The 11,743-nt window shown below is 46.5% G+C and overlaps 1 protein-coding gene across 2 annotated transcripts; it reads left to right on the forward strand.

Moving 5' to 3' along the window:
* Positions 1–611: 611 nt before the first annotated feature.
* On the forward strand, positions 612–10,083 carry LOC147582594 (ral guanine nucleotide dissociation stimulator-like). 2 transcript variants are annotated; one of them, XM_086701507.1, is made up of 12 exons: positions 612–718; positions 3,018–3,205; positions 4,550–4,743; positions 4,892–5,268; positions 6,054–6,269; positions 6,651–6,754; positions 7,258–7,327; positions 7,936–8,004; positions 8,443–8,517; positions 9,100–9,132; positions 9,486–9,607; positions 9,812–10,083. In XM_086701507.1, exons 2-12 carry the CDS (start codon positions 3,051–3,053, stop codon positions 9,846–9,848), a joined length of 1,452 nt encoding a protein of 483 aa, XP_086557633.1. In that variant the 5' UTR covers positions 612–718; positions 3,018–3,050; the 3' UTR covers positions 9,849–10,083. The 2 variants fall into 2 exon arrangements, with proteins under 2 accessions (XP_086557633.1, XP_086557632.1); XM_086701506.1 differs by lacking the exon at positions 612–718 and adding an exon at positions 1,353–1,549.
* The last annotated feature ends 1,660 nt before the right edge of the window (positions 10,084–11,743 follow it).

The following is an 11,743-nucleotide window of genomic DNA, read 5'->3' on the forward strand; positions in this document are numbered from 1 at the left end:
CCATTACTACACTGATGTCTCTTTTGAATAGTACTCCATGCCACATCCCACCCCTTTTTTTAATTCTTCCATACTTAATTTTGGGCCTCAGATACACTGGATAACAGCCCACACATATTATAAATCTTATCCATTTACACCCTATGAGGCTCCTAGGAAGTATATTCTAGCCTGATCCCAACGTGCACGTTAGGAAACTATGGAATACTTGAGAGACACATTGAGTTAGGACATATAACTGGTAAAACAAACAAAGAAAAAAAGCTGAATTCAGTTCTGTATCCTCAAAATTAGGACCCTACTTGCATTTCCAGGGAGTTGTGGCTATGGCATTTTTGACTCATTGTTTACAGTTAAGGAGATGACATTGGAGGAGAAAGATAAGCAGTCAACTACCAATAAGGGGTTCTAGATAGGTCTCATTTAAAGGAGGGCCCCAGGTACTGGAATCTTGAAAAAGTGACTTCACTTCCTTGGTGATAGGCTTCAACAGAACTTAGAACTCTGGTAACCAGGTGCCCACATTCTAAAGATGGCCTGCTTTCCAGCTCACTTGCCCAGAGTCATTCTAGAGAACAAAACGTTCTGTTGCTGTATCCCCATTTTCAGGATATGTGGGCTTAAGAAAGCCCAGAGTGAGAAACCTTTATGTCACTGTAGACATCAGCTCAGCCCTCATCTCCGAAGCTGTTGGTCATTTGGCAGGAGGCGCTCACAGGTAACACAAGGCAGCTCAGGGCAGCCCACTGGACAGAGCATGCCACAACTCTGATCCTGCCCAGAGCAGGCCCACACCTCTTGCCCCTCATTGTGTGTGTATGTGTGTGAGAGAGAGAGAGAGAGAGAGAGAGAAAGAGAGAGAGAGGGAGGGTGGAGGGGACAGAGGACGAGGGCTATGCCCTTCATGAGCAGAAGCAAGATGTCAGGTGTTGAAAGCCTAGCACATCACTCATGTTCATACCCCAGGTCTTGGCAGGCAGGAGAAGATGATTTCTGGGGACCAAGTTCAACTACCTATATGTTAATTACGAGCCCTAGAGTTTCTTCTGGTTTCCTCCTTGCTGGGTGTCTTTACAGCTTCCCCTCTTAGCCTGTACTGTAGAGAACACAATTTCTTTTTTTTTTTTTTTTTTTTAATTTTTTTTTTCAACATTTATTTTTCGGACAGAGAGAGACAGAGCATGAACGGGGGAGGGGCAGAGAGAGAGGGAGACACAGAATCGGAAACAGGCTCCAGGCTCCGAGCCATCAGCCCAGAGCCCGACGCGGGGCTCGAACTCACGGACCGCGAGATCGTGACCTGGCTGAAGTCAGACGCTCAACCGACTGCGCCACCCAGGCGCCCCGAGAACACAATTTCTAATGGGGATGTCCCCTTGTGGCAATGTCCAGGGAGGACCCTAAGGTCTCTTGGCCCGACCACGGGGCACTGTACTTGCAGAGCTTCACCCAGGATATCTTTGAGGAGCTGGTCCATGGTTTCAACTACTGCAGCGCCCTAGATAAGTGTCAGGTGCAGAAGGATACCAAGAATCAGTGCTGCTCTGAGGTAAGAATGGGAAGAGGGTTTTTCACACCCAGGGCCTGCACATAAATATGGGGCCAAACCTGAGGCCCCATGTGACATCATATTTCCACATGAGCGTCCCACAGGCCCAACCACAAAATAATCTGAATATCCAAACCTCTGCCACCAGCTATGTGGTAAGGTAGGAGGACACTCTTTACATATGTTGGAATGGTAGAGAATGCATGTATTGTGTATGTATTTTATTTTTTATATTTTGATAGAGAACATATTTAATGTTTTTAATTAATCATTTTTATTTATTTATTATTATTTTTTTTTTACTTTTCAGGAGGCCATGAGTATCTTTGCATTTTACTGATGTTTTATTATTTTACCTACTTGCCCCAGATATCCTGGGTAGCACTCAGCTCCACTGTCCTTGCAGAACTTCTCCAAGCCCTTACATATCATCACACAAAACAGGGTGATTTAACACAAAATTAAGGGTGGGATGAAGCCATTCTATATGTGTCTGTAATGTCCTGTCTCTCAGAACACATTAAATTATTGTAGGCCCACCAAGTCATGAGCTGTGTTCTTATATGTCTTCATAATATTCCATAAAGGAGGTTGTGTGCCACTGTTTCAGCCTTTCAAGTCTGTTGGAACTTGACAGGATTCAATTCTGTTTTAATTTCAACAGTGATGCAGGGAAAATCTTAAGTGTCCTAAAAGAATGTTTTAGGTTGCTATATCTGCCATAACATGGAAGCACAAATTGGGTGGAAGGACTTTGATGCCTCCTGGCTGAGATACCTGCCTCTGTCTTTTAAGAGTTTCACCCAGGAAATCTTTGATGAGCTGCTCTAAGGATTAAACTCCATCTCCCTTGACAAGCAGCAGGTGCATCAGTCCAGCAACAACATCAAGTGCTGGTATAGGGTCAGAACAGGTCCAGATTCATGTCCTTTCTCGGGACCCAGAGATGATCAGGGTAAGCCCGGAACCCAGACTACAATTGACTGGCTCCCTGGGGCCTGCTGAAGAAGGTGGTTTCCCCCAGGAACTTTCTCCCTATCAGGAACAGACCAAGCCTCATTAGCTTAGAGGAAATGCAGCCCATGCTTTTGACAATTCTCAGGACTAACCTATATGATCTTGAGCAGCATTTGAAATTCTAACCCTCTGTTTTCTCATATCTACAGTAGGGGTGTTTGCTGATGACTCACTGGCATAATGCTCTTAATATAGGCTATTAAAAGAAGTGCTATTGTTGCTCAGCTAAGAGAATGCCTGGAAGTTACCAATGGTTTATCATTTCCCCCCTAAAACCAATTGCAATTTTAAGCCTAGAACCTTATTCTGTGTGGGCACTCAAGTCCCTTCTCTTTCACAAGTTCCCAAAGGGATGGGGGTCTCTGGTCTGAGAACCAGACCCTGATCTTCCTGGTAGTTCATGGCATTGAAGCTGACTACATGCCCCTCCTTGTCTACCTGGTGTTAAAAGGAATCAACCCTGTCCCTGGATGAGGCCTGTACAATGCTGAAGCTCAAGGAAGGCACAATGGAAAATTGTTTACAGTCCCTGCTACAATCACCTTTCCAGGATAGAAACACCTCAAACATCACAACCATTTTCTGCATATACCAGGTGTTCCCCATGGCCCAATTAGTCCTGGGACAGCAGTTCAAAAAGTGAGTGCCTGCCTCATACACAGCACAGGGGTGAGCCTCCCATTTACTACTTGTGTATCTTGGGAATGTTACTGCACCTCTATGAGCTTCACTTTCCTCTTCTGGAAGTGGGGTGGTAAGAGGATGAACCTCACAGTGTTAACTGTAGGAAATTATGGGAGAAAACATGGCATGGGCTTATCTGGTGCCTGGCTCTGTAGAAAGGGCTGCTGGACATGCTGAGTATCTTTAGGTTTAATAGTTCTCTCTCTCTCCAGTGAAGAAGCTCTCAACCTCAACCCTCACAGGCCTGTGGCACTTCTGAATTTAGAAAAGCACATGGAAACCAGAAGTTGTCCTGTTTGCAAAGGACTTCTGAGATTCTATCTAGCTGGGCTTGGTATTTTTCCTTTATATGGCCAGACTAGGGCTTGCTGGGGGACAGGCAGAAGCACCCATGGCCCACCCAGTTATCTGAAAAGTACTGGTTGGGTTAATTCAATCAACAATATATGTTAATCACCTAGTAATGCAGGCACTTTTCTAGTCACTAAGATAATTCAGTGAATAAAGTAGACACAATGCCTTGGTGTCAATTCTAGTCAGAGGGTAGGCAATCACTGTACACATCATAACCACTCATGTCCTTGGTTCATTATATGTGACATTTTCATGGCGTCCTCTGGGTATGAAAGGATTGTCCCTTATTTGACCATTATGACAGACTACAAGACCAAGTAAACATGAGTGGGTCTTCAGGTTCAGAAGGAGGGCCTCCTGCATCCACAGAGCAGCATAAGAGACTATAGGGGTTGTGGCTGGAGGAGGACTTTCAGAACCATGGAACTCACAGATCTCTTGATTTCCATAGGAGGGCTTATGTTTGGGGGCTTCCTGTGAAGAAGCAAATGAGTCAAAGAGAGCTGTGGATGGGGCCCTAAAACTTCTGGGAAGCAGAGCACAGTCTGGGTTCAGTTGGTGCCTAAGAGACCCATCCCTTCCACTGTTCCATCTGGCTCTGCCTGCTTCTCTCCATATCTACCTCTGCTAACCACAGCAACTAGGGCCAAGAACAGAAGGTGTAGTGAGAAGACTGCTCATAAATCGGCCTCAAACGTAAGCCCTATTACTGGTCTGTACTGAGGATGGCGTTGACTATGCCCAAGGCCGTGGTGAGAAGAGTATCAGTGAAAAAACCAGACTCACACAGGTTTTCTGGATGACTAGGCCTTCCACTGCAAAGGCGGGGTTGGAAGTGGGCTGGGCCATCCTCTGGGATCCATAGAGAAATAATGATGCTGTGGGAGCACAGTGTGGAATAAAAGGCCAGGCCTCTGATGCTTCTCCACACATGACTCTTCCCAGCACCTTCTCTCCCATCTTGAGTACATGGCCTGACCAGAAATTGCAGGATACCTGGCAGTCTCTGAATTTTACCAGTTTCAAAGTAAAGACAGCCTATGTGGATATGAAGCTGCATGACTGGGACCTGAAGAACCACACCGCCCTTATCCTGGTGCATCAGGAAACTCTGGAGCCCACTGAGGCAGAGTCAGATGGTAAAGGGGATTAAAATCTGGGAAGACTAACTGGGGTGGGGTTCATGGGCTGAATATTGTTTTGAAAGCAATGGTACCTGTCCTGTTTTTGGGAAGGCACCTGGAAAGTCAGTTATGTGGATGAACCTTTCTCTTTATCCTGATCCAGTGCCAGCCCCAGGGCTCCTTCCAGTTGCAGAGCCAGAAAAGGGGTCTACTATGGAACTAGAGACAGCACCAGTTATGTTTCAACCATCATCTCAAGTGTCAGAGCCGGCATCACCTCCATCAGCTGTTCCAGAACTGGAACAAGTGTTAACATCTTCTTCAGCATATGTGCCAGGTCCACAGCTACAATCAGCTCAATCATCAGCTTTACTTAGAATTTTAACTCCAGCTCTAAAAATAGAGACAGAGCCAACTCCAGTGCCAGAGCCTTCCTGCCACTGGCATGTAACCCCAAAGAACCAGCTGAATGAGGAGAAGCCCAGCCTCATGGACTTCCCTCCCAAGCTGGTGGCAGAGCAGCTAACGTACATAGATGCGGTAAGAAGCTGGGCTCTCAGGGCAGGACAGGGCAGGGCACTTTCTACATTTTTGCCGTCAGCTAACCCAGACCTGCCTTTCCCTGAGGTGGACTACTATAGTCCGGGTCCAAATTTCAGCTCGACCACTTATCAACCATGGTACCAAGGTCCTTAAATCAAGCTTTCACTGTCCAGTTGCAAACTGTAGAGATAGGCACTGATAAGAATTGATGCAGAGTTACCTTGTAGATTAAATGAGCTTAGAACAGCTAGAAAAATGGGTAGGCCCTGGTCCTTCAGGTGGAGGAAGACAGCTCACTGGGTGCAGCCAAGTCCATGGGTCACCCACCCATCTTCCTTGGAGGCTTAACACCCTGTGCACTTATTAGGCATCTGACATGTACATAACTACAAGGGGAAACAGAGAAACCTGTGGTTGTAACTGTCATGGGGGAATGTGCATCGAAAGGAGAGTAGGACCAAAGGGAAAAACAGGTGGAGTGGAAAAGGCCCCCTTGTGAGGAGTCACATTGAACTGTCATCTAGAGGCTGGGGTTAGCAAGGATGACCAGGGTCCAAATTCTCTCCTTCCTTCCCTGCCAGTATTCACTCCTAGGTCTTCCTGTACTTGACTCCCTCAGTGAAAATAGAATGGAATGAAATCCAGGGATTCCAATCAGGCTCAGGCCACATTCTCAGCTTCAGGAACTAAAGCTCTGACCTGGTAACCTCCTACCTAGGACATTAATCCTGAATGTGAAATGGCTGGCTGAACACCCCTCCCCTCCCCACCCCATTCTCTAGGAGCTGTTCAAGAAGGTGCTGCCTCATCAGTGCCTGGGCTCCATCTGGTCCAAGCGGAATAAGCCTGGTAATGAGCACCTGGCACCCACAGTCTGTGCTACCGTCACCCAGTTTAACAGTGTGGTCAACTGTGTCATCACCACCTGCCTTGGAAACCCAAGAATGATAGCCCAGGACAGGGCCATGGTGGTGGAGCACTGGATAAAGGTGGCCAAGGTATTTTATGGGAGGCCAAGATGAGTCACTCTTCTGAGCCTTGGAAACTGATATTTCCTTTATCAATTCTCAGGGTTGGAGTCCCTAGTCTAAGCCCTAGGGTCTGCACAGTCCCTAGGCTCTTCCCTCCAGGGACATGCTGACCTTTACTTGCATGTCCCAATGGTGGAACGCTCAGTTCCTACCTGGCTCCTTCCTTAGAATGAGCTAAAATCTTCCCTCTCCCTAGCAGTGTTACTCTTTGGGTCTTATATGTGCCCTTCTGCAGGCACCTGGATATCTGTCATCTTGGAGGGAAAATTTAAACTGAGGGAGGCTGATACTTTAGAGCAAATAGGACTCCTGCTACCCACATGACCACTCATTCTCTTCCCTCCCCAGGCCTGTCATATCATGAGGAACTACTCTTCACTGCATGCCATCCTCTCTGCTCTGCAGAGTGCCTCAATTTACCGTCTGAAGAAGACATGGGAGAGAGTTTCCAGGTGAGTATGCCTCTCTCCATAGAAGGATCAGGGAGGATGAGGGATTTCCCATATGCACATCTTTTCCCCCTCAGTAACTGGGACCCTCCTGGGAGGCAGCAAACCCTGGCAATAGAACCTGGGCTGGTGTACAGGTCTGTAACCCACCCTGGAGAATAGTCCACCCTGACTCCAGCTATAGAAATAATTTTTCTTAAATATCATGCACTGAGTTGACCCAAATTAAATATTATCAAGTGCTTACTTTACAGCAACAAAACTCTCTGCCCAATTGAAACCACAACTGACTGAAACAGAGTTGCTCAATTAATATGGAAATGGTGGCACTGGATGACCCACATGAGAGCTCCCTCCATGTCCTACAAACACCTTAGTTCTCAGAGGAATCCAGAGAAAACCCTAATACTGGCAGTTTGACTTTTTGGAGTACTCAAATAAGAGGGACTTACAATCAAGATACATTATTCCTATAATTTTTTCTGCCATTTTTTCCCTCTATTCAGGAAAAGCTTTCAAAAATTTAAAAAGCTGTGCACTGAAGATAACCCACAGAGAAGGGAACTGCTCCTGAAGGTATCATGGGAAGAGGAGGTTTGGGAAGAGAGAGGGTGGGGCCTGAGGGAACAGGGTCCTGAGTGGATGAAGAAAGACTGCTGTGTAGGGGAATGACATGAAGCCTTTGGTATGAATATGGTTACAGTTTGGGGTGAAGATTCCATTGGGTGTGGAGCAAGAAGGTGCTGTTCAACCAGATGCTATAGACACCCTGTCTCTCCATATTAACAGCTAGTCCAGATGGGGACCTGTATACAGCTTGAGAGCCTAGAGGACAGCCCTCTGCTCAGTAGTGGGGTTGGGATGGATGGAGGGAACCAATAATGATAGTAATAGGACACTGAGTCCTCAGAAGACCATGTGATGTAGGTGGTGTTCTTACTTTTCTCAATGAGAAAACAAGCTCAGGAAGGCCAGGCTGCAAGTTCAAGGTCACACATGGAGTGAATGTTGGAGCTGAGATTGTGCTAGAATCACTCACAGCATGCTTAAGGATAATGTAGCATTGGTACCAGCTGACTTGGGTCAGATGTCCAGGGTCTCAAGTCAAAGATGGTGGGGGGGGGGGGGGGAGGGAGTGGACTGAGGATATTATGGTCTCAATGAACTTGTCCTTGACCCTGCAGGAGCGGCCATCTAAATGGGCCACCCTTATGATGAGCCTCCAGAGAGCCCAGAAAAGGCTGCAGAAGAAGGTGAGTGTTCCTGGGGAATAGAGCCTCCAGAGTGAGAGGAGAAGGGCTCCTCTCTGACAGCTGGAGGCCTCCATATCAAGACAGGTGGACCTTTCTACTCCAGCTCCTCCTCTTGTTGCCACAGCTTCCAAAACTCTTATTTTAAAGTGACTAGGAGGAGGGTCTATCCAGCTGGATGCAGAATGGATTTGTGGGTGGGGAGGGGCCTAGGACTACATACAATTTGATTTTCTAAAAGCAGGCCCTGGTGGTGATTAGGAGAAGTCTGATGTCCTTGGAGGGTGAGGGTAAGGGGGAATTGAGAGGCGGCTGCTAGGGATCCTAGGCTGCTCCATGTGAGAACCTGGGGTGGACCAGGAGGCTGAAGCATTTTCAAGGGAGGGTCCCTGTGTGCACCTGAGAGCAGGGACTCATCCCACCCCTACCCCAATGACACAGGGTGTTGTCCCCTTCCTTGGCACTTTCCTCACTGACATGGTGATGCTGGACACTGCAATGAAGGACTATCTGGAGGTGAGTGAACCTCTAGATTGTGTAGGAGGGCCCAGAATCCTGAGGTTTGGGAGTGGAGAACACCTGTAATGAGTCCTGAGACCTCAGTACTTGGCAAACCTCCCCTCATGAGAGCTTCACAGCTACCCCTGTGAGCTAGAGTTTCTCATCTCAGTGGTGAGTGAAGGGAGTTTGCACTTATGACACTGGTCCTGGTGCCCAAGACTGTCTGAATGCAAAGCTGCATGAAGTTTGTCTGAGTTGACCTCAGCCTCTCCCTCTCTGGCTGCTTATGGGGGGAGAGCAAAGTCAGGCACCTCCACATGGGCAAGCACTTACAGAGTCTAACAGCCCCCTCCCCCCAGAGGTTTCAGCCTCCCCTTCTGTCATCAGAGAGGGTTGTGCTATAAGGTGCTTGACTGTCTACCCCATGTCCTCCTTTCTCTGGACCCCAGAGCCTGGCTTATATCCCAGTCCTGTTATCTGTGTATGGACAGTCTTCTAATGTGTCCTGGCATGAGAACAACATGAGAAAGGATGGGTATAAGGAACAAGCAATAACAAGGGGCTCTTTCTGATGGACTTTGGCTATTTGCTTTCTAGGGAGATGAGATCAACCATAAGAAAAAAACTAAGGTGAGCATTTGTGGCACTTCCTATTAGGGAAGTGTAGGGGAGGGGATACCAGAGATGCCCCTGGGAAGAATATTTCTTGGCTGCATCCCCTCCATCACACATTTACTGGAATAGTTTGATAATGAAAAAGTGTAAGACCCATCCATCTGGTAAGTGAAGTCAGGGGAGTGGCATCAGGGATAACTTCCTGCAGGAGGAGGGGCTATTTATACTCACCTCTGAGAACAGGTTGAGACTGGATGAATTTTCAGGGAAGGAAGATTACCACATGTGCAAAGACCTAGGACTGGTCGCCTATCCCACTGCTCAACCCACCCAGGCTCTGTGTGCATCCTGTTCTTCTCTTGGCCTAGGAATACAAAGTAATGAAAGAGATCATGCTCCTCCAGGTGGCTGCAGATAACTACACTCTAGAACCGAAGGAGGAGTTTAGAGCCTGCTTCCAGGCTGTGGAGCGACTCAGTGAGGATGAGAGGTGAGGCCCATCAGGAGCTGGGCAAAGGCGTGGACTCTTTCTGGTGGCCACTCTAGGGATCCTGCATCCATGGCTCCCTGGGCAGCCTCAAGCCTTGTTTCCTTGTGATCACTGGAACACCAGACTCCAGCTACTGGGAAAACACTGGGAGAGACACCTGAATTGTAGCTCCTGGTTGACTCACAGGTGTCATTCTCTCTTTAGCTACATCCTGTCCTGCCAGCTGGAGCCCCAATCCTAGCTGACCAGTGAAACTCAAGAACAAGAAGAATTGGCCACAATCAAGCTCAGGACTGAGTGAATGTCCAGTGATAGTGCAACCTTTCCTCAGCAGCTTGGACACTTGCTGTGATGAACCCCATCTCCTTGACACTTCTTCCTCCCATCTATTTACCTACTTGGAGTGGCAATATTTATCTTAAATAGTAAAAGCTAGATTTGAATATTATTATATTAAAGCCTTCTTTTATAGCCCAGGAGTTTGGTTTGGTTCTATTACTTCCTACAGCAATTTAAATGGTGTACAGACTCTCATAGTCTTTCTTGAACTAAGAAATCTCACAGAGTCATCAGCTATTGTATGTGGAAGGAAGGAGAAGAGCCAGCCCTCCTCCCAAATTCCTCTTACTCAGAGAACAGGTTAATTTCAGTATAATGAATTTGGGTAAAAAGAAGAGCCAGCTCCTCAGAATTACTGAGATTTAGAGGTTGAAGTTACTTTCACAGGAATGGCAGCAACCATTGAAATTGGATGTCCTTAATTGTAACAATTTCCAGGACTACTACCTGCCCCAGGACAGTGGCTGCTTTCTACACTTTAAAGGAAAAGGTTTGTTTCCTGCTTCTTTTATTGAAGTATTGTTTTTTGTTTTGGAGTTTTTTTTTTTACCAAATATTTGAAACTTTAAGTTTTCTAGTTCAAACTCTGGAGTTGCATTAGCAAAAAACATGTAAAGAGGTCAAACCCTACATGTGGAAAGGATAAGGACAGGAGAAGGTAATTTGCAAATTGACTAAGGGCAGGCAGGACTTTCCATTATCATTCTTCCTCTAGGGGCTCCATGTTAACACTTTACCTAGATTTAAATCCTCCAGGGATCCTTTTCAATGACCTCTGAATCCCCTCCCCTGCTTGTTTTGTATTTGGGGAAAAGATGTGTGATGTACTTTTATGGCCACAGCTGCTGAACATGGTCCCATAAACATCTATGCTAAGAGCTAGGATGTCTAGCATTCCTGCATTTCCTTATGCAGCTTTTTTTTTTTTTTACATTAGTTAACATACAGTGTAGTCTTGGTTTCAGGAGTAAAACCCAGTGAATCATCTCTTACATTTGATACCCAGTGCTTATCCTGAAAAGTGCCTGCCTTAATGCCCATCACTGATTTAGCTCACCTTCAAACCCACTGTCACCCTTAACCCTCAGTTTGTTCTTTGTATTTAAGAGTCTCTTATGGTTTGCCTACCTCTCTGTTTTTATCTTATTTTTCCTTCCCTTCCCCTATGTTCATCTGTTAAGTTTCTCAAATTCCACATATGAGTGAAATCATATAATATCTGTCTTTCTCTGACTGACTTATTTTGCTTAACATAATACCCTCCATTTCCATCTATATTGTTGCAAATGACAATATTTCATTCTTTTTTATTGCCAAGTAGAATTCTATTGTGTGTGTCTGTATGTGTGTGTGTCCCACATCTTTTTGTTTTAATGTTTATTTTTGAGAGACAGAGTGTGAGTGGGGGAAGGGCAGAGAGAGAGGGAGACACAGAACATGGAGCAGACCCCAGGCTCTGAATTGTCAGGACAGAGCCCGATGTGGAGCTCCAACTTACAAACCGTGAGATCATGATCTGAGCCAAAAGTGGGAGTTTCGCCAACTGAGCCACCCAGGCGCCCATTTTACATTAGTACATCTTCTTTTTTTTTTTTTTTTAATTTTTTTTTCAATGTTTATTTTTGGGACAGAGAGAGACAGAGCATGAACGGGGGAGGGGCAGAGAGAGAGGGAGACACAGAATCGGAAACAGGATCCAGGCTCTGAGCCATCAGCCCAGAGCCTGACGCGGGGCTCGAACTCCCGGACCGCGTGATCGTGACCTGGCTGAAGTCGGACGCTTAACCGACTGCGCCA

This window comes from Puma concolor, chromosome A3 (genome assembly GCF_028749965.1).
Source record: "Puma concolor isolate L17-30 chromosome A3, mPumCon1.1.hap2, whole genome shotgun sequence".
NCBI lineage: Eukaryota > Metazoa > Chordata > Mammalia > Carnivora > Felidae > Puma > Puma concolor.